Source organism: Magnolia sinica, chromosome 14 (genome assembly GCF_029962835.1).
Source record: "Magnolia sinica isolate HGM2019 chromosome 14, MsV1, whole genome shotgun sequence".
NCBI classification, from domain to species: domain Eukaryota; kingdom Viridiplantae; phylum Streptophyta; class Magnoliopsida; order Magnoliales; family Magnoliaceae; genus Magnolia; species Magnolia sinica.
Genome location: NC_080586.1, coordinates 20639636 through 20663461, shown reverse-complemented (window position 1 = coordinate 20663461; position 23826 = coordinate 20639636). Strand labels below are relative to the sequence as shown.

Sequence of the window (23826 nt, the reverse complement as noted above, 5' to 3'; positions counted from 1 at the left end):
AGGTGGAAGAAAAGGGACGAATAGATTCTTCCTGTTAGCTTGTTTTTCCAATCATGATGGATGGACTCAGAGAGATTATATGGTCGGTCCCGATCTACCATCTACCCTTCCACGGGAACGGTGTAGAGCAGCTCTACCACGTGATCATATGGACGAGCTCTATCGTATAATTTCCTTTCTGGGAAATTTCAATTGACACTGGCCTCGCTGCAAATGAGAAAGGTTATTGCTGAAAATCATAAAGCGGAAAGAAAAACAACCTCAAAGCCTTTTTATCCCGGGGAAATGATACGGTAGAGCTGGGAGAATCTGAACACTGTAAACACATCTCTCTACAGTACACGTGGCATATTGACGTCTCAATCAAAACCGTCCATTCATTCAATATACTATATATGGTAATGATTCAGAAAAATATACACACTAGGAAGTTCTGAACATGTGATAGATGGATTCTAAATGAATGGAAGGTATAGAAAATTTCAACGGTCAGATTTAGTAAGAGTAGTAAAGAAAAATGATGATTTGGATTATTTTATAAATGTCAATGAAAAGGAAGAGGGGATACTTAGATGAACGGTCTCGATTGACGCATCACCCTGCCATCCGTAGCATGGAGTGCTGGCTCTACCATAGTAAAACTGTACCAGCGCAGCAGCACTACCCTATCATCTGCGTCCGACTCGACAACACTCACATCATCTTCCTCTCTCTCGCTTTCTCTCTCTCTCAGCTGCAAGCAATTACATCCATCCATCACATCTGCAGTGGTTATCAGCAGCAGCTTGGAGCCGCAAAATCTCAGTGGAAGATTTCAAGGAGGAGGAGGAGAAGAAGAGAAGAGATCTCCATTTTTCCAGTAACTTCTACTAAATGTTACTCTCTTTCGTCACTCTAAACGAAAATCGTTTCCAAATCACTGCAGCATTCCTTCATTTCTAGGGTTTTTTTTTTTTTTGTTAATCCTCCATCAATGTCTTTGTTTCCTTGTATTTGGAGCTTGACATGTCTGTCTCTGTCTCTCTCTGTCTCTGTCTCTCTCTCTCTCTCTCTCCCCTTCCTTCTACAGAAGTTGTCAATGTGTTGAAATCTTGTGATTTTTCGGCTCTTGATCTTTCGTAATCGGGACAGGAGACGTAAAGATGTTCGGATTTTCTCGCCGTCGGATGAAACTCGGAAGGTAAGATTTCCCCACTCTCTTATTTTCTTTTCTCTGCTTTTCTTTTTCTCAGCTATCATTATTTGGATTTTATTGATGTCAAAAAGTCTGTATATTGTCTTCTGTGATCATTTCCATCAAATGCAGTAGTCGGCGCATACCGGGATCTAAAGCATTATAGGTCATTTAGAAATGTAGGAGCAGAACTGCAAAACCATACAATCCCTGCATACTCTTTGCATGTAAATTTCATCTAAGTCATCTAACAATCAATCTCTGTCCTTTGGATTTTTCCTTAGGGCCCAATTCCACCCTTCCTTTTCCCCTTCTCAATGAGTAGTTCTGTTCACTGTGGTAAATTGTAGAATGTTACTTGTGTGGAGGCGGAAATGAAAAGGAAAGGAAATAGGCTGGGGAAGCATTGTATCCACCCCCTACCGACCTATCCAATTGGTTTGCAAATCCTCCTCCATAATGCAACGAGCCCAACATTTTGGACCCGACTTGCAAAATCAAAGGATGAAAGGAAGCACCTGCCGAATATAATGGCTTCAAATATGCCTACACTTGAAAACATTTCAAAATTCTGTTATATATGTTAGAGTATATTATGGTAGTTTACGATATCTAATTAGATTAAGGGTGGGTTTGGATTTGTGGAAACAGCAGTAATGTGCTGTAATCTATGGTAAAAAAGTAATGATTATCATTACTACCATAGTCAAAAGTAAAATAAAATAATGGCCGTATACAATACTCCCCTTCAATCCCACTTCGAACATGTAAAGTACTTTAGTTGGTTGGATATACTTTGATGTAATTCTATCAATGTGTTAAATTTGGACCGCTAATCCATTTTGCAATATTATTTTAGGGTGTGTCCCCAAAAATGAGCTTGATCCAACACTTATGTAGACCCCAATAAGTTTTCAATGGCAGGTCTTCAATACCCTTGCTAGCTGTGGTGTGGTCCATTTCTGCATTGTATCTGCCTCATTTTTGTCTCATTCCATTAAATGATCATGTACGAGGGATGAACGGTATGGATATGACCCATACATTATGGTGGGGCCTACGAAACTATGTCACGTCAACACACTTCCGCCAATTTATATGATGCAGTGATTAAGAAGGATTACCTTGATTTGACATTCCGCAATATCCAATCAACGACAAGGAGTAATAATGTGAGCTTTACATCACATTACCACAGTAGTCCATCATCCAAACACACCCTAAGGATATTTCCTTATTTGTTTATGATGTGTATATATTAGGATCTCTTCAGATCCCTTACAGATCTCCCATCTCCTCTGTATATTCAGTTGTTATTAGAGAAATAATACAAGTTAGATTTTTCACAATGTAGTCTCTGTGGCTTAACACGGTATTAGAGATCCCAATCTAGGTCCTTTGATATGCTTGTACCCTGCATTTGCAACTCTCAACAACCCACGCTTCTGCACAACCATACACACATTGGAAATCCATCGCCATATCCTGTCGCCATTGATTTGGCAACGATGCCCATTGATTAGATCTGGCAATGTGTTTGCTATTGATCAGGCCATCTGTTTTCGTGCATCTTCTTCGGTGCGCAGACCCCAGGAGCAAGGTATTCTGTATTAGTAACGGTGGCCGTAATGGTCACCACCATTACCGATATGGGTGTCGGCCGGCGTAATGACTATTACGACCCCTGTAATGGTTGAAAAAATTGTCCACAAAATTCTGAAAAAAATATCTAGAAAATTCAGAATAATGTAAATATTTCAAATATGTATTCATTTTTTTTTTAAAATTTTGAACATGTTTATGGTAGCGTAACGGTCCACTCTTTGGTGAAAGTGTTGTATCGGGCTATCTGGTGAATTTATGAACATTGTTATATGTTTCTAATGTTTACACATCACAATTAAGCATTAGAACTAGAAATCAGGAAAAAAAGCATAAATATTACTTTTTTAATTTTTTGAAAAAATGGCCCTTGGAGCTTTTGTTCGCTCAAATTGCTTCAATCTCAAAAACTATAGTAAGAGTGGTCGAAATCTGATGTAGCATGATCTGTAAGAGAGTTTTTGGAATGTGAAAAGTGGAAAAATGAGGAGAAAATGTGATTTAAATAGAAAAAAAAAAGTGGTTGCTTTCGACCGTTACGGGGGTAATAATCGTTTTGCCTTGTAATGGCCTTTATGGCCCCTTGTAACGGTCGATATGGTCCCCAAAAAACCAACTACCCCGTTTCGCTCCCATATCGCGTGACGGCCACGATTGTTACTTATATGTATCGCCCATTACGGCCATATCGTAATGGATACGGAACACCTTGCCCAGGAGGCACCTTCTCTTGCGGCGGCCCCTGCTCTAACCCCCTCTTGTGGTTGCCCTTTTTCCAGCACCGTATATGCGACTCCCGTCGTGGGCACCGCCGCACCGTCACCAGAAATCCATTGCCATTTCAGACCCCTATCCACCGCAAACCCCATCACTGTGGCTTGACAACCCCATTTGCAACAGTCAGAAACCCATTTGGCACTTAGCTCAGCACTTGTGGTAGCCCTGCTTCAAATTTGACTTCCGGCAAACCCATCCTCATCTCCGTCTCCGACCTCCAACCATCTGCATCCATCGTTGTTGTTTGGGGTTTTTCTGTCACCGCCGCACACCCCCATTCCCATGCCTCAAAATCCATCACCGCCTCCATCTTCATTAGCGGTTCCTCATCCATCTTCATCAGCTACCGCTGTTGCAACCTTGTCTGGCACCACTGCACCAAATCGGTCCCTTTCAGGCACCCTTGTCCACTTCCATGCTACTATAACCCATCTCAAATCGGCGTTGCTGAGACACACATTAGTAAAATGAAGATTAGCTTTAAATTGGTTCTAGGTGAAGGAGCTAACTGCAGTGGTAAAATGAAGATTAGCTTTAAATTAAGCTTCCTAGGCTTGCACATTAAAACATCTTGTGATTTCTTTTCATCTCTATCGGTATCCAATGAAACATCCTGGCATTGCATATAAGTCACCAGCTGTTTAAATGCTCAATTATTGTTATCTTTTCTATGTAATTAGGGTAGATGAACATGATTCCATCTGATCCTCACTAATTTCTTGTCTTAGGCTGAAAGTTCAGCTTGCAGATTCTACCCAGGGAACAAAGAGTCCAATAAGACATACCAAACGTCTCAGCCATTCCAATGTAAGATATAGAAGAGAGTATCATACAGTGTTCTCTCAGTAGATATGGTCATTATGTTCTTAAAATTTGTGCAGATAGAAAATGTGGTATCAGCAAGTAGTTACTCAGATGACCTCAATTGCCAATGCTCGTCAACTGGGTTTGATCTCAACAACTGCACGTCTGGGAACTCTCAGAACTGGATGCCGTTGTCAACTGCAGGGGACAAGCCTACACCTCGCTTTAATGTAATTAATATTTTCAGTTCTTAATGCTAAATTCACTTTACACAGTCTGCATCTTGGACATATCGTCCGAAAGAAAATTGTGAACTGGTTTCCTCAATAGCATGCAGCAACTGTAGTTGGGAGCAAAATGGTGGTTGTTGGCGGTGAATCTGGTCGTGAATTGTTAGAAGATGTTCAGGTAATAAGAGGTTATTTTCCCATTTAATTCCCATGCTGTATGGTATGAGTCACACATTGTTGACCTGGTAATTTTCAGTTGGCATTTTTATTCATTTCAACTTCTGTTAGATTACTTGTCCAAGATGGATCGACAAATCATGAGAACTTTTCTACCTGTTTGCTGGTTCTCTGTTCAGGTGCTTAATTTTGATAAACTTACTTGGACTGCTACTGCTCCGAAGCTGTATTTATCACCAACTAGCCTGCCATTGAAAATACCTGCTTGTAAAGGTCATAGTCTGGTATAAATCTAATACCTTCTCATTGCTTGCAAGTTATATCATACTTTTTCCCATCTAGGCTTTTGTTGTCCATTTGCCATTTCTATATGTTACATTTCAACAGTAATTCTGAACATAAATTGTTACTGTGAAAATTTAGAATGTGTTCCAATGTCCCCAAATCGTTGGTGCGCTGGATATTTCAGCAGAAAGGATAGTTTCTGACTTATATCATACTTTTTGTTTTTTCCATATAGGCTAGTTGTACATTTCCCATTTCTATGTGCTAGTTTTAAACTGTAACTCTGAACGAAAATTGTTCCTGCTAACTTAGTTTAGAATGTATACCCGAAATCAATAGTGGGCTGGATATTTCTGCGGAAAGGATGTTTATCTGGTTCTAATATGTGTTTGGGGGATGAGGACTTCAGTAACTGTGCCTTGTGGGATGTCATTTATTCCACTAAACTCTGGAACCTTTCAGGTCCAACCTGAAATGTTACAGATTAATTCTGCAGAAAAGCATGCTGTCTTCCTGGCTTTTCCAGGATATCTGAATGGAGCTGCAATATTCATGGTACCTTTTGGAGAGAATAATGATATTTCAATATTTGAGCTACTCTCTGAGTTGACTGGTAATGTGCTATATTGTTGCTCTTGGGCATGAACATCTCTTGGAATGACTTATATGCTTGAAACCTCATGGTGTGTGCTTTGATTTGTGTAGGTCTCTTGGGGAAAAAAGGTACTCCTGATTGGAGGAAAAACAGATCCCGTGAGTGAGAGAGTTTCAGGTTGGAGTTACTTCATATAACTTGCTTCTTTAGTTATTCCTCACTTTTTTCTTATTTATAGCTGCTGCTGATTATCTTGCTTATTTTATTTTGTTTTATTATTTTCAGTATGGGCATTTGATATTGAAACAGAATGCTGGTCACATGTTGAAGCGAAGGGGGACATTCCGGTATTCCTTCTAACTTAAACAACATAAAAATAGTTTGAGGATTTCATCCAGAGTAAATTCAGGCTAAGTTCTGTCTCTGCTGAATCTGCTCTGCAAAATACGATTCAAATTGAGATAGGCCGGTCAGCTGAAAGCCGAACAAAATGGCTAGCATTTGGACATATCTATCTCCATGGCTTTGCACAAATAATTCTAATAAATTTCTGGATATTGTTTCCCAGTGGCTTGAAGTCCCGATCAAGACCTTTTGTCCTGAGTCCTAGTTGTATTGCAGGTTGCCCGCAGTGGCCATACTGTGACAAGAGCAGGTTTTGTATTGATCCTCTTTGGAGGTGAAGATTCCAAAGGGAGGAAGTTGAATGATCTTCATATGTTTGATCTGAAATCTTTGACGTGGCTTCCTCTGCATTGCACGTAAGTGTTAGTCATGGTTGTGGTACAACTAATCTTGTCGGTGTTATATGGAGTTCAAAACTGTTCTACAGCTATCAGATGACTTATTATTATTATTATTGTTGTTATTATAATTGTTATTAGTATTATTATTTTGATTTTTGATTTTTATGTGAGTTAACTTTATCATTGGTTCACTAAAACTTAGAGAATATGAGCATCGAAGTTCTATAAACTGAACTCAGGCAGTGTCAATATGCATGCACAGAGGGACAGGGCCATCTCCAAGATCGAACCATGTAGCTGCTCTTTATGATGATAGAATTCTTCTTATTTTCGGCGGGGCATCAAAGTCCAGGACTCTAAATGACCTATATTCGCTTGACTTTGAAACAGTATGTAAAGTTTAGATACTACCAGCATTTTCAATTTGGTTTTCTTGGAAGATGTGTTCAGACAAGTTCAATCTTAGATCCATGGGAAATAGCATCTTGGCTCATTATGCTCCTACAAATATTTGATGTGCACTTTTTTCTTCTGTCAGATGGTATGGTCAAGGACTAAGATCAGAGGGTTTCATCCAACACCTAGAGCTGGTTGCTGTGGAGTTCTATGTGGATCTAAATGGTATATTGCAGGGGGTGGGAGTAGGAAAAAACGTATGTATCAATCTCTGTAAGTTTTGCCTGCAATTATTGAATCAATAGTTATGATGGTTAGGATATTTATTCTCTATATTATTTTACTGCAATATGGAAGGGATAGGCTTGGCATGGAGGTGAGATATGGTGTCTTGTTGATGATTGTAAGGTTGAGATTTCTTAGGGATGTTGGTCTTGTTGATCATTGTAGGGTTGAGACTTCTTAGTCCTAGTATTATGCATCTCGAGCTCATTAGCACACCTATAAGCAGTTCTGCAGGAGTTCAGATGGATATTGCACTACTAATCATTCAAATTCGATGTGTTTGTCCCTTTTTTTTTTTTTTTGCCCTTTTGCTACCCCAAATAGACCGTAGTGGACTAATGGTTTGTGTGAATTACTAAGAAGAAAATTCTTATGAAAATCTCAAATTAAAAGAGTATTATGAAACTAAAAAACTAGAATTCAAGTTAGGTCATGCTTTTAACCACTTAGTATTCTCTATTTTTCCCCCCGAGGAAATGGTGGGCCTTTTTTGCATAGGGTGAAACCAGTGTTCGAAATATCGATATCGCGCAATGTATCGCACCCTTGGGATACAGATACATATCGGTTATTACACGGGATATATTGTTTATATCGCATAATTTATCGCACTTTTTGGGAAACATTGGGAAAATGGTTGCTTTTTCAATGAAACTTCAGGAATTGTTAAAAAAGACTTTAATACACACTTTTAAATCATAACATCTCAAAACAAAAGTGCACACAATAGGTTTCCTTTATACAAGGTCATAAGCCATGCGTTATTTGATTGAAGTAAGGCAACTATATTCAAATATAATGCATAACATTTATAAATGTATCAAAACATATATGAAAACACGACCAGTGGACCCCACCACAGAAAACAATGGGGACAGTGACGCCCACCGTTGAAACGTTCCTAGGGCCCACCATGATGTTTATTTGAGATCCAACTTGTTCATAAGGTCACACAGACCTGGATGAGCTTTCAAAATGGATGGACAGTGTGGATGTAAGGCACATACCCTATAGTGGCCCCCATAGTTAGGGATCCACCGAGTGGGACGCGGGTTGCCTACTTATGCCAAGGGTTGCGTATTGACGCTGCCAGTAGCGAGGTGTCTATTGGATAATGCTCTATGAGCCCCACCATGATATTTGTTTTATCTGCATGGTCCATCTATTTTTTTAGGTCATTTTAGGGCATGTGGCCAAAATTGAAACAGGTCCAAATTTCAAGTGGACCACACCACAAGAAAACAGTGGTGATTAAATATTCACCATTAAAAACTTCGTAGGGCCCACTGTAATGTTTATTTTGCATCAAACCTGTTGATTAGGTTACACAAACCTAGATGAAGGGAAAACACAAATATCAGCTTCTTCCAAAACTTTTGTGGCCCTCATGAAGTTTTTAATGGTGAGCCTTCAATCACCACTGTTTCCTTTAGTGTGGTCCACATGAGATTTTGATTTACCTCATTTTTTGGGCTAATGCCCTAAAATGATCTGAAAAAATGGATGGATGGCGTGGATAAAACACATACATTATGGTGGGGTCCACAGGGCACCGTCTAGTAGCTACTGTTACAGACAGCGTTAGTAGGCAATCCATGTCCCACTCAGTGGATCCCAAATTTCCTGTGAAGGCCTTTGGCAGGAAGTTCTTGCGCTGAGTTGCTAGGTGGGGCCTCCATGATGTTTATGAAAAATCCATGCCGTCCATCCATTTTTCAGATCATTTTAGGACAAGAGACCAAAAATCAGGTAGATATAAAACTCAAGTGGGCTGCACGAGAGGAAATAGTGGAGATTCAGTGATCACTGTTTAAACATTTGTATGGCCAAGAAAGTTTCGTATCAGGCTAAGTTTTTTGTTTTTTCACTTCATCCCGGTGGAAATGACCTTATAAACGGTTTGGATGGCATATTAACATCAAGGTGGAGCCCAGAAAGATTTCAACGGTATGAAACTCTGTCTAGTTTTCCTTCTCCTATGGCCGTCTTGAATTTTTGATCCATCCGATTTTTGGTCTCATGTCCTAAAATAATCTAGACAAACAGATGGATGGTGTGGATTTTTCGGAAACATCATGGTGGGCCCCACATAGCATCTCAACATATGAACTTCCTACAAAAGTCATTCACATGAAATCCAAGTCCCACCATTTTCCCGCCCAACAATCTACGGAACCAACATGTGCGTGGGACCATGACTGTGGCCCTCGTCATTACGTATGTGTTATATCCACACTGTCCATCCATTTGGAGAGATTGTTTTAGGGCTTGAGCCAAAGAATAAGGCTGATCCAAAGCTCAAGTGGACCCTACCACAGATAACAGTGGGGGGTAATGATGCCCAGAAACTTGAAACCACTTCTATGGGGTCCACCATGATGTTTATTTGAGATCCAACCTATTCACAAGTTCATAAAAATATGGGCCAAGGTAAAACACACATATCAGCTTGATCTAAAACTTCTGTGGCCCTCACAAAGTTTTTAACGGTCCACACTGTTTTGTATGGTGGGGTCCACTTGAGCTTTGGATTTGACCCATTTTGTCTCATGACCTACAATAATCTCTCCAAATGGATGGACAAAATTGATATATAATACATACATCTATGTGGGCCCCACCGTAAGGGCCACACCATCTTTAGTTCAGCCAAGTCGCACTGAATCCACTTTCCCTTAACTTAAGGGGTGTGGATTATGTGTTACGCGGGTAGCCGCTTAGCGGGTGTTACCCTTACTGTGGGGCCCACCTTTGATGATATGTTCTATATCTACTCCATCCATTTGTTTTTCTAGATCATTTTAGGACTTTTTTTTTTTTTTTTGAAAGGTAGATCATTTTAGGACATTGTCCCAAACATTAAGTACATCCAAATCTGAGGTGGACCACACCACATGAAACAGTGATGATTAAATGTTCACCATTAAAAGCATATCAATGCCTGCTTTAAGTAGATCCGTAATGTCTATTTATCATCCAACCCGTTGATAAGGTCAATCAGAACTGGATGAAAGGAATATGCAAAGATTAGCTTAAATCAAAACTTTCGTTGCCTATAAAATGCTTTTAATGGTCATTCATCACTTTTTCTGGTGTGGTCCACCCGAGATTTGGATCTTCTTAAGTTTTGGATTAACGTCGTTAAAGGATATGAAAAAATAGATGGATGGTCTGGATAAAACATATACATCAAGGTGGACCCCACAGGGCCCGTGATAAACCAACCATATGTACGTCTGTCTCCACTGCACTATCAAAAAGCGCTTTCGAAGCCATTTTCACAACGAGGATTGGGTTCCGGAATGACCGGAACCCTACATCCCTAAAATTTCTCCAAAAAAATCCCCCAAATCCCAAGATTTTAGGCAGATTTGTTGCCGAAATCTCCATTTCCTAGGAAATCTATGATTTATTCGACAAAAAACAAAAGGAGTTTGAAGTTTTTTCACACTTACGGCGCACCATTAGCTCTCGATCGTGTGGCCCACCAAATTCAGCTTTCGGATCACGCAATCTTCTTCCACAGGCACCGAAATCCCCTCTTACATGGATTGAAAGATTTTCCCTCATTTTTTTTTTTTTTTTTTTTTTTTTTGATTTTCTAGTAAATATGTAGATACAACATGATATTATCATTAATATCGGTGATTTTGCAAAAAAATCATGCAATATTGTGCGATATATCGCACGATAAAAAGAATTATGTTTTTTTTTTTTTTCAAAATTTTTAAATAAAAATTCTGAGGGTATTGGATGGGTTTTGTCTTGCTGACTAGCGATAATGATAATATTGGCCGATAGTATCGATATTAGGAACATTGGGTGAAACCAAAACATGGAAATGGAAAACACCTTGGAATCCTCAAATCAGGGAAATGTATGGAAAAGGAAGGATATCCTTTTCCTTTTCCAATTTTTGTTTAAGAAAGTGAATTTGCATAGGAACCTTTTAAAAAAAAAAGAGAGTGAATTTCCACAGGAATGTATTTTCATTTCCATTCCCATTGTTTGAAATTGGTAAATCTACCTAAACCAAGGAAAGGTGCAATAATGACAAAAGGTTCATACTATTTTCTCACGAACCGAGGAAATCGATTTAACAGGTTTTTCTTGGAGGAATGGTTTTATTTGTTTTTTTTTTTTATTTGTTTTTGTTTTTTTGTTTTTTGGTTTTTGAGGAAAAGCTAAGACAAGGAAATTGATTTCCCCCTCTCTTTTGGTTTTCTCAAAAAGAGGAAACTGTCTCAACAGGGGAGTCTTTTGTTTTTTTTTTTTTCTTTTGTCCACTGCTGTTCACAGTTCTCTGTAAACAAACAGACCCTAAACAAAAATTATATATCAGAATGAGAGGCAACTTTTTCTGCTGCCCAAGTGTCCCATAGGTTGGGAAAAACTGTCTCGTTAACCGAAGCCGCTCGATTGCAGCTGGCAACAAGCCTGACATCTGTTCTAGTCAAAATCCTAATAATGAGCTGGTTTGTGCCCAATTTTTTTAAAGTAGCTGCTGCAAAAGACTATCCGCCATCCTAGGCTCTAATCATCCCAAGGTGGCCATTACCATCTAACTTCTATTTCAAAAATTTCCCCAGTCATTCAAAGATATATAATGTTATTACTAGTTTTTCTTGCTTACCCCAAGGCTGTATAATCATGGCCTACACAAATCCTACCTTCCTCAGATGGGGTAAAGATTCCAAGAATTTTCTTTACTATAGAGAAAAAGGAGATGGTGGTAACCATGAGGGAAAAAAATGGATGCTTCCAATAGAATTAGTGTTGGGTGGGTGAAGTAGAGATGTGCCTATGGAGTGCTGCATGATCACCAAATGCTTATGAACCTTCAGACTGTTTTATAGGACGCCTATTCTATCTACTATTCTATATGGGGCAGTGTTGAGCAGTTAGAAAGCAACAGGAGTAGAGATTGATAGAAGAATGAGGTCTTCTGAAGCTGCTTAGGCGTAGTCCTACTAAGAGAAAAATTGGTGAAGAGAAGCTTGAAAAGGTTTGATCATGTGCAGCCTAGACCATGACAGCTCCATTAAGGAGCAGAACATTGATTTGATTGAAGGGCCTGAAAAATGGAAGAGATGAAGATGTAAAAGGACTTGGATTGAGGTGGCAAGAAGGGGATGTAAGGCTTGTTCACTTACTGAGGATGTGACTTTTTCTTTTGTTCTTTGTTGAGCATTATTAGATAGAGCTGACTGGCATAGCAGGGTCCATAAAATTGACCCCTGTTTGGACAAGACTATGACCCTATGATGATGATGAATAACATTTAGTGAGAATAGAGGTTATTATGTCTTAACCATAAGATGCATAATAATTCCTAGTTTTTGAACAGGCTGAAATTTGATAGAAATATTGATTCATGACTTGTAGTTTGACAATATACAATATGAGGCATGCCGTGTATGTCAAAAATCCCAAGGTTCACACTAATATACAACAAACAACCAAAATTAACAGATACCTATTCACAAATATTCAAAAGTCTCATTAGTTTTCAGATCCATCAGTGTATCAAAGCTAATAAGAAACAGTGAATACGGGTTGAAACAGTATAAAAGGATAATTGATCAATGTATAAATATGATACTAGAACTCATGTATAAATATGATACTAGAACTCATGAAATGTATTTGTCACCAAACTAAACTGAATAGCTGTGATTTATACAATTCCAGGAGTGGTATCTAAATGATTGAATCACACTTGGAACCCACTATGGTGTGGTCATCTTTCTAATTTTCTAATTTTGTTTCCTCAGGACCTGCAGACACTGTGGTTTTTGATGTTCTAAAAGTTGAGTGGACTGTAGCTGTAACATCATCTCCTTCGTCTGTCACAACCAACAAAGTGAGCCATGTTAAATTTGATTTTGATCAAGTTAATGGTGATTATGATTTTAGTTATTGGCATTTTCTTGGGTTTCTAGTGATTCACAATTTCCATGGAAATGATCCTCAGATTGTGTTTTCCTACTGCTGAGTACTTCATAAGATATGATCCAACCATAAAATCACTATATACTTCATACAATATCATTCCAATTATAAAATCACTAACTCTCCTAGTTGTATCCTTATTGCAACGCAAATGTTCACTGCCTTTTACCTATAACATAAATTTGAACCCTGTCTTTGATTTGATGTCAGCTTTTGGAATCTATTTTCTGGTTTTCTATGTCAAACACATGGTGCCATAGAAATGCTTTGACATTAGCTATCAGTTTGTGAGCTGTAAGTTGAACTAGGGTACAATATGGCAGTTGGATAACTACCAAAGTGCCATCATTTTGTTCTTGTTGCAAACTTATCTAGGTCATAATAATCACCTTGCTCAGTGCATGGTGGTGCATGGGATGCAACAAAGATGATCTATGTTTTTATGAGGTGTATCCAAGCAACAATTTTTGTATTTTTAGAACTTTGTGCTTAGATGCAATTGTCAAATATTTGAATACGTGGGACAATGAACAATAAACCACAACTAAAGCTTCAGTAGACCTTATTTCAAGCAAATAATAGGGGGTCAACTCCAAAAAACCACGAAGGCACTCCATGCACTAGAAAGCATTATTATACTTGGAGGTATTGAAGAGGAACTCAAAGAATCTTGGAGAAGGAGCATAAGATTACTAAACTTGACTTGACTACATGCAAAATAAGTTCCAATATAGTATTTTGTCTGCTGCCATGTTCTCAAGGCGTTTCGTGTTTGTTACGATACAGCCAAAAAGGCCGATATATCACTAATATATCTCTATCCAAAGTGATATGAGCTACTCTAGGAAAAGAGTGAATGAGAGCTTGGTCTCTACGCCGAACATTAGTCCAGAAATGAACCTGACTTTCATTCCCCAAAGAAAAAGAAATACGTTTACAGAACCAATGTTTAATTGAGGATACCACCTCCCATAATCCAGAAGCTTGGCATAAAGATGAACGTTTCACCCTCCATCCGCCGTGACAATGCTCGTATTTTGCTGCTACTATTTCTCTCGAAAGCCTTCCTTGGATATGAGCCTCCAAAGACATTTCTTACTAAGAGCCATATTCATAGTTTCAATATCCTTGATACTCGCCCCATCCTTCACAATTGGTTTACTAACCTCTTTCCAACTAAGAAGATGAAACTTCATTTTATCTTCCAGACATGGTGTGCTGTAAAGGCCGTTACGGGGCTGTTAAGGCCATTATGTAAAGGTAACGGTGGCAACCGTTACACGTTACGGGGTCGTAACGGCCGTAACAACCGTTATGAAAAAAAAAAAGACCCATAATTGCCGTTAACGATATATTACGTCCCCTATAAAGGCTATAATAGCCCCGTAATTGTCTGTTATGGGGCAAATACAGGTTTTCCATACTTTTTAATCAACATTACGAGGTAAATACAGGTTTTTCAGGATTTTTTTTCAATAAAAAAAGTGACCGTAACGGCCGTTACGGGGGTCGTAACAACCGTTACGGGGGCCATAACAACCGTTACGACCCGTATCGTAAAGGTAACGATGGTGGCCGTTACGGCCACCGTTATCGTTATAGAACACCTTGCTTCCGAACCTTGCCATAAAAAAATCGTGTCTCATCTTCTCCAATATATGAAGTACTGACTTTGGGTATTTGAATAAAGCCACGAAATACACTAGCATATTAGAAAAAGTGGCTTTGATAAGAGTTAATCTGCCACTCAATGACCAATACCTCCTCTTCCAACTAGACAACTTTTTTCTCAATCACCTTATCCCAAAGGTCTGAGATAAGATGAAGGAAACATGCCGGTCTTAGATAAAAAATCTCCGCCAACATAGAAAGCTCCTCGTTGCTCACCTAAATTCCCTACTTGAATAAAGAAGTTAATGTAGTGTAACATATTTGTCTTTAGGTGGTCCCGTGGACTATCATATCTGAAATAAGTTTATAAATAAAAGAGGGAGGGAGGAGAGCCATAAATCCTAATTTAATTAAGCAACGTGGTATTAGATCTAAGGCTCTTACCATTTCTCTCTCTTCCCTTTTTCCCTTCCTCATCCCCCATTCCGGCGGCAGCATCACGGAGCTGCTTTGTCTTTGGTAGGCAGTGCTCCAGCAATGTGTCCCCTTCGTCTTCGATAGTAGTAGAGCCTCATTTTAGCAATGCGTCAGTTGTCGCCCCACTTGTAGCCCTCTACCGGCTACAAGTGGTTGTGTGCTACCCTCAACCGCTTGGCAGCGACACTATGCCATGTCTCAATTGCCTCGTAGCAGTGCTTAACCACCTCTGCATGGTGGACAAATGGTTCGATGTACCAATTGGGTGAGGGGAAGTGAGGCAAACGGTACAAGAGAATGAAACACCTGTATCTGATAGATTGTCCACAAAATTAGAGACCTTTCCTCTTTAAGATGTATGAACCTGATCTTCAAACACATGAACTGAAAGGAGAAGAAGGTTAAGCCATTATCCCCTCACATCTACCACCGAGTTTGGATAAGGGTAAGGTGACGATGTTGTACCTGAACACGGAAAACACTCACGTGAGATGAGCCAACGGTAGATCTCCATAGTTCTGTCCTTTAGGAAGCACAAGGTCCATATCTTTTGCCACAGTGAGAAGAAGATAATTTTAGATGTTGGATGTGAGTGTTGGAATGGTGAGGTGGTGTTGAGATATATAGTTTTGAAGGAGCGATGATGCATAGCATGTGGGTGCACCCTAGAGTCCTAGACTACGTTACCAAACACTAGTCTTGATTATACAGTCTCTTTGCAGCATACGAGAACCCACCTCGAGACATGGTGAGGTAACCAAAGAACTTAGGGGCGGCAAAGAGATCTTCTCCCCACTTTTTATTCAAACACATTAAATATCTTTTTAGGGTGAGTTTACTACCGTATACAGTGGTAAGTGCTAATCTAAACCCGCCCTAAGAGTAACTTGAATGCGTTAACTTTATGAAGCATGCATATTAGCCCTGTTAACGCTGTGGGCAAGTAGAAATTGTCCACGTTAATGCCGAGGACAACTGGAAATTGATTGCATCAAACCTTTTTGACATAACATGGTTGCGTTAACTTCACACTTGGAAAATTTTAGGAAAATCTTTCAATAAATTTATTGTCCCCTAAATCCTCAAATTAGATTGTGTTTGATGATGATTTCATCAAACACTCAAAATGTGAGCCAATTAAATGTTGATCATGGTGTGTTTGCCATTACAGAGCCGTAAAGGCCATTACGTAAAGGTAATAGTGGCAAGCATTAAATGTTACAAGGTCGTAACTGTCGTTGTGGAAAAAATGACTTGTAACAACCATTACCCCCTCGCCAATGGCCGCAATAGGCCCGTAATAGTCCGTTACAGGGCCAATATAAGTTTTTTAGTTTTTTTTTTTTTTTTTTCCAATTAAAAAAAGAGACTGTAAAGGCTATTATAGAGGGTGTAACAACCATTGTTGAGTGAAGTGGAACTTAAAAAAAAATTACACACATACATATATAGATAGTCGTGCTCACCTGTGCACCCTTGCTGTTGAGAGTCATGCTCACCTGCGCACCTTTGCACATGTGTCATGGGCCCAAAATCTGAATGGTCCATGTGATGTAGCACCCTATGAAACCTCTAGGGCCCAACTTTCAACCTGATCTAAAACTCTAGTGGGCCGTAGCAAAGAGAGGCAAATCAAGGGAGGAAACTATTTCCTTTTACAATGGCCCACCAAAGTTTTAGATCAGGGTAAAAGTTGGGTTTTGGGGGTTTCATGGGGTGCTGCATTACGTGGGCTGTTCAGATTTGGGCTCATATCATGTGAGATGAGTTGTCAAAAAGTTCTCACGAGTTCTCATGAGAACTGGTGTGTGTGTGTAGGGAAATGGTACTATACGGTCGAGTGCATGGTAACCTAACGTAAGGTCGAGACGTGTTTTCTCGTCATTTGTTGGATGATAACTTCGAAAAAACCACGGTGGAGATGTAGTTGAAATAAAGAAGGAAACTGGCGAAATCGGTTGTACACGAGAGAAATCGGTGGAGCATTTTACCTCACTGGACTCCCAACCCCGATTCTCTACTTACATATTTATCTCTTCATTTAAAAGAGTCGTATACAACCCTTTAGACATGTCGGCAGGAGCGAAGAAAGCAGGAGAACAAGGAGGACAACGGATTGCATGGTGTGACCTCAATTGTGTGTTATTGTCACCAAGTTTTGTGGGCCCCACCATGACGTATGCGTTATATCCAAACCATCCATCCATTTGGCGAGATCATTTTAGCGCATGATCCCAAAAATGAGGTAGACCACACCATAGAAAGCATTGGGGATTGAATGCTTACAATTGAAAACTTCTTAGGGCCACAGAAGTTTTGGATCAAGATGATATTTATTTTTTTCCCTTCATCCAGTTTTGGGTTTTAGGTGACCTTATCAATAGGTTGGATCGCAAATAAACATCATGGTGGGCCCACAGAAGGTTTTAATGTGGGCGTCACCGTCCACATTACTTTCTGTGCTGAGGCCCACTTGAGCTTTGGATTTGCATAAATTTTAGGATCATGACCTAAAATGATCTTGCCAAATGGATGGACGATTTGGATATAACACGTACATTATGGTGGGGCTCACAGAATTACGTTGACACACCACGGAAGTCGGTGGTGCGTACACCACGCATTCCGCTAATAGGAAGAAGTTCCAGGGAGCGGATTGCCTATTACACTGGGCACAATGCTTAGGGTTGTGGGGTCCATAGAGATGTCCATGACAAATCCACTTTGATCATCTGTTTTGAAAGACCACAATAGAACAAGAATCTAAAAATCCGGCATAGCCCAAACTCAAGTGGGCCACACCAACAAAACATTGGGAACAACAACGCCCACCGTTGAAACCTTCCTAGAGTCGAACATGACTTTCATATGCCGTCCAAACCGTTTATAGAATTAATACCACTCATAAATATAGGGACAAATATCATCCCAATACTAGACTTCTGTCACCACCGGGTGTTCAATCCCCACTGTTTAGTGTGGTATGGCCTAGATGAGTTTTAGATTTGCCTGATTTTTAAAATCCTGTCCTATTTTGGTCTTTTAAAATAGATGGACAGAGTGGATTTGCCAGACATCTCTATGGACCCCACACAACTCAGGGCCCGGGTCATAGGCAATCCACTTCCTGAAGTTCCAGAAGCCACTAGAGTAGATCGGGTGTCAGTCGGGTAACACCTTAGTGGGTGTTACCCTTACCTTGTGGGGCTCATTGTGATGACTTTTCTGTATATCCACGTTGTCCAGTCGTTTTCCCATATTAATTTAGATCGTGATCCCAAAACTTATGCGGATCCAAATCTCAAGTGTCCCCAACATTGGAAACAATAGTGAATTACCGCTTTTCATGAGCCACACAAGTTTTGGATCAAGCCGATGGTTGTGTTTTCCCTTCATCCTTTGGGTGACCTTATGAACAGGTTTGATTGGTAATAAACATCATGATGGACCCTAGGAGGGTTTCGATGGTGGGCATCATTGTACACATTGCTCTCTTTGGTGTGGTTAATTTGAACTTTGGATTTGCCTCATTTTTGTTCTGATGCCCCTATAATGATCGCTTGAAATGGATAAATGGTGTAGATATAACACATAAATTACGGTGGGACCCACAACTTGGTGATAGATGGTGTGGATATAACACATACATTACGGTGGGGTCCACGACTTGGTGACAACAACACACCATGTGCACAGCATGCAATCCGGTTCCATCCACATCCATAGGAGTTGTAGGGATGCAGATTTCTTGCGAAAGCCTTTCGTAGGAAGTTCCTATGCTGGAAAGCGTGGTGGGGCCCACTATGATGTTTATGAGAAATCCACCCCGCCCATCGGTTTTTCGATCTCATTTTAGGACATATGACAACAAATGAGGCGGATCTAAAACTTAAGTGGGCCACACGAGAGGAAAAACTAGGAAAAGAAATGCTTACAGTTGAAACCTTCTTGGCTCCACCTTGATGTTCATATGCCATCCAAACTATTTCTAAGGTCATTCCCATGGGAATGAATTGAAAACATAAAAAAACTTCGCCTAATATAAAACATTTTGTGGCCGTACGAATGTTTCAATGGTAACATCTGCACCATTTCCTCTTCTGTGGCCCATTTGAATTTTGGATTTGTCTCATTTTTAGTTGCATGTCCTAAAATGATCTCGCAAAACGGATGGACATGTTGGATTTCTCACAAACATCATGGTGGACTCCACCTCGCTTTCATTGCAAAACTTCCTCAAAAGGCTTTGGCAAAAAATCCACATCTAAAGTCTAAGTGGGTGCCAAGTATCTCTCCCATATGAATTGCCTTATGCCGGTTTCCTTCTTTATTTTAGCTACAGTATCTCCACCATGATTTTTTTTTTCTAATTTATCATCCAACGGATGACGAGAAAACATATCTCGACCTTACGTTAGGTTACTATGTGTTCAACCGTATAGTACACACGCACACACATATTGAAATGCTCACCTGCGCACCAATTCTCACAAGAACTCGTGAGAACTTTTTTAAAACTCGTCTCATGTGATATGAGCCCAAAATCTGAATGGTCCACATGATGTAGCACCCCATGAAACCTCCATGGCCCAAATTTTACCATGATCCAAAACTTTGGTGGGCCATGGCAAAAGGAAATAGTTTCCTCCCTTGATTTGCCTCTCTCTTTGCTCCAGCCCACCAGAGTTTTGGATCAGGTTGGAAGTTGTGTCTTAGGGTGCTGCATCACATGGATCGTTTGGATTTTGGGCCCATGACATGTGTACAAAGGTGTGCAGGTGAGCATGACTCTCTCTCTCTCTCTCTCTATATATATATATATATAAAATGGGAAATGGTACCATGAGGTTGACCTCATGGGAACTTCCCATGTGGTCTAGCTGTGTGGGCCCCATTGTATGTGGGTTGAACATTACATTAACACCGTGCAGTCAGATGCACCATTCCATGGTGGGCCACGGGCTTAAAAATCAATTCAATCCATGACTTAGGTGGGACAAACCACATAAAACAGTTGAGAGGGGTTATCCTCTCATTAAGACATTCATAATCATTTATTGGGCCCACCGAGATGTGGTTCACAGATGTAGCCCATTCATTGTGTGTCCCACTTGGGTGGGGGGTCTGACCAAGCTTCAGCCGCATCCAAAACTCAGGTGGGCTCCACCAAGTACTTTTATATGTTTTAGGCATGTCTTCACATAGTTTTAGATGGTATGGCCCTCCTGAGTTTCGTATATGGCTGATTTTTGGCATGTCCCATAACCTAAAGGGGACCCATCAAATGCATGGTGTTGATGTTCAACACACATCACGGTGGGGCCCACGCAGATCAACCTCATGAGAAGTTCCCATGAGGTTGACCTCGTAGTACCATTTCTCTATATTTATTGAAAGATGAAGCAATTTATTAGGGCCAATGACCAAAGAGAAGAAAACAACAACAAGAAAAACAAAATAAAAGAAAGAAGCAAACAACACTAAGATTAACTGGTTTTTTTTTTTAAAAAAATAAAAAATCTTATTTTTTGTTCCAAAAAAATCCCCAAATTACTAAGAATATGTAGATCAAGTTACATACATGTGACACTAAGATTGCTATCGATTCGGGAAAAACGGGGAAATTTTGAGTTTTCCTCAAATTTCCACCAACAACACATCTCCCTCGAATCTTGAAAAAGCCTCAAATTCATGATTTTTCATGCAAAACATGAATAATCATAGATATTTTACTATTTTCCACTTATTTAATATGATTTACAACAAAAAATGGGATTAAAAAAAATGGAAAATACTCACCATTTCGAAAATGGCCCAAATCGAGCTTTGATCTTAATTTTGGCTTAATGATGTGTTTTTCTTCAAAGGGGTTCGAAAGGAGGGATTGAAATCCACGGGAAATTGATCCAGGGGTGGAGAGGATTCAAGAAAAATGAATTTGGAGGGTTTTTTTTTTTCTCTGTTGTCGTGTTCTCCGTCTATGCACAATATTAGTCAATATCGATCGATATCGTCAATACCATCTAATATTTACAAAGAGAATATCGATACGTTGTCAATATCTCATGATATTATTGTGATAATATCACTAAAAGAATTTTTTTGGATAATAAACGAGTATATCGTATTGCCCATGTGCGATACTAATATTATCGGGTGATAATATTGATGTTGTAAACATTGGGTGGGCAAGCTCATTTTACCTCTCCAGCCTTGACATTGCCCATGCTGTGAGTGAAGTCAGTCAGTTTATGCAAACTCTTTGTGAACATCGTTTAGATGATGTCCATGGCAAAGGTCTTCTATATGTTGATCATGGCCAACTTGATATTTAGGCCTATTGTGATGTTGATTGGGCATGTTCCTCACCTAATCAACATTTTACAATTGGGTTTTACACATTTGTGGGAGAAATGTTGAATTTGGTGTCTCCAATCTATGCTGGAACATGGGTCCTCGATCGATCAATTGCCCAGGCTGATTGATCGAAATTCCCCGGATGTATGAGATTGCTTGCTGGATAGTTTTGGAAATGTTTGATTGATCGAACTTGGAGGGTCAATCAGTTGAGATAATTTGGAAAATTCACGTCAACTCTCTGGACACTTTTGAGCATGTTCGATTGATCGAACATGGCAGGCTCGATCGATCGATATGCTTAGATTGACGACGCACGCAGTTTTGTGTAAGTGCGCGATTTGTTTCCTATTTTGGGTGTAACACTATATATATGGGTGTAACTGCAGGACTATGGTAGAACAAGGAGAGGGCTAAATCGATTGGAAGGGAGAAAACAAGGGTTTTTGCATATTTAAGTAATGCCATCTCTTGTAATTTCATTTTCATAGTGGATTTGCTTGTCGCTTTGTGTCGTGGTTTTTTCTTGCAAAGGGTTTTCTACGTAAAATCATGTGTTCCTGTGCATGCGTTGTTTACGTTTGTTTCTCGTTATGTGATTCAAATTCAGGGTTTGCTTCCACGGTTCCCCAACAAGTGGTATTAGAGATACACGTTGTGATTCGAGTTTGAATCTAAAACATGACGATGAAGAGATCTAATGTGAAGTATGAAACAGAGAAGTTCATTGAGAAAAATAACTTTGAACTATGGAAGGCGAAGATGAGAGGCCTTTTAGTTTAGCAAGGATTGCAATAGGCACTCCTTGGTATAACAAAGCATCCTGTTACTATGAGCGATGAAGAGTGGAAAGAATTGGATGAGGGGGCAAAAACTTCGATCCAATTATGTTAGGCGGATGACGTCCTTTATAATGTCCTTATTTAGAAGACTACTACAGGGCTTTGGATGAAGTTAGAAAGCTTATACATGACGAAATCTTTATCAATTTGTCTGTATCTGAAGAAACAATTCTATAATATGAAGATGGTGAAAGGGTTTGATACTAATGAACACATCAATGTGTTCAATCAGTTACTTCGCAAGTTGATGAGTCTGGAGGTGAACATCGACGAAGAAGACCAAGCCCTAATTCAGTTGAATTCTCTTCGAAAGTTGTATGAGAGTCTTGTAAACACTATGTGCTACGATAAGGAGACCATTGATGTAGAAATTGTCATCTCAGCCCTCCATTCAAAGCAGTTGAGAAAGAAGGACATTGGCGGGGGTTCCTCTACATATGCATTGGTAGCTAGGGGAAGAAAGTTTGAGCGAGAGAAGGGAAATTCATGATCTAGGTTTTAGTCTAAGGGTAAAGGAAAGATGAAGTGCTGGAATTGTGGAAGATTGGGGCATATGAAGAAGGATTGTCGGAATCCTGAGACCATAAAGCAGAGAAGCTTAAGGAGGCCAACATTGCGGAATCTAGTGAGGCGGGTGGTTGTGACGTTTTGACCGCATCTAAATCTGGGTATCTCAACAATGATTGGATTTTGGATTCAGGGACTTCATACCACATGACCTCTCATCGGAGTTGGTTCACTAGTTACAACGAGTATGATGATGGTAAGGTGTGTATGGGCAATGACATTGTCTGTAAGGTTGTTGGTGTTGGATTAGTGCACATCAAGATGTTTGATGGGATGGAGCGTATCCTGACAGATGTCAGACACGTTCCTAATCTAAGGAAGAATCTAATATCTTTAGGGGCTCTTGAGGCACTTGAGTGCAAATTCACTAGGTTTGATTGTGTCCTAAAGTTTCAAAAGTGGCACTTGTTTTGATGAAGGCACAATGGAGCGGTAACCTTTACAAGTTGATTGGGAATATTGTATCGGGTGGAGCTGCAACGTCTATAGTGGAGTCCACATCGGCATATTTGTGGCATGCGTGCCAAGGCCACATGAGCGAGCGCGGCATGAAGGTACTTTCTGATCGTTTGATTCATGCATTTAAAAGTATTGATTTTAATATATGCGAGCGTTGTATGTATGGTAAATAATCGCGGTTGTCTTTCAAGTCTGGACAACATGTAAGGGGTGCTTGATTATGTGCATTCAGATGTATGGGGGTCGTCGCCCGTTGTTTCTGGAGGGGGTCATCATTTTTTGTCTCATTCATGAATGTGGAAGGTGATGGTCGAAAAGTAGACATGGTGGAAGTTGAACATATTAAGGACATACAATGGTGGTGAATTCACTTTGAAGGAATTCAATCAGTTTTGTAAAAATGATGAGATTGTATGAAATAAGACAGACACACCAGAGCAGAATGGTGTGGCGGAATGTATGAATTAGATTCTCTTGGAGAGAGCTGAAG

The 23826-nt window shown here is 39.8% G+C and overlaps 1 protein-coding gene across 3 annotated transcripts in view; it reads left to right on the top strand.

The window, feature by feature from the left end:
- The first annotated feature begins 713 nt into the window (after nucleotides 1-713).
- The window catches only part of LOC131225157 (acyl-CoA-binding domain-containing protein 6), a 41019-nt gene continuing 17906 nt past the window's right edge, over nucleotides 714-23826 (top strand). For 2 of the 3 annotated variants that reach the window (XM_058220618.1, XM_058220616.1), the window contains exons 1-12: nucleotides 714-859; nucleotides 1070-1180; nucleotides 4282-4360; nucleotides 4435-4587; nucleotides 4688-4765; nucleotides 4944-5048; nucleotides 5755-5821; nucleotides 5930-5991; nucleotides 6266-6405; nucleotides 6653-6779; nucleotides 6929-7043; nucleotides 12846-12934. In XM_058220618.1, the coding sequence (XP_058076601.1) occupies nucleotides 1143-1180; nucleotides 4282-4360; nucleotides 4435-4587; nucleotides 4688-4765; nucleotides 4944-5048; nucleotides 5755-5821; nucleotides 5930-5991; nucleotides 6266-6405; nucleotides 6653-6779; nucleotides 6929-7043; nucleotides 12846-12934 (1053 nt within the window). In that variant the 5' untranslated portion in view covers nucleotides 714-859; nucleotides 1070-1142. The remainder of the gene's footprint in view (nucleotides 860-1069; nucleotides 1181-4281; nucleotides 4361-4434; nucleotides 4588-4687; nucleotides 4766-4943; nucleotides 5049-5754; nucleotides 5822-5929; nucleotides 5992-6265; nucleotides 6406-6652; nucleotides 6780-6928; nucleotides 7044-12845; nucleotides 12935-23826) is intronic. The other variant, XM_058220617.1, reaches the window with a different exon arrangement.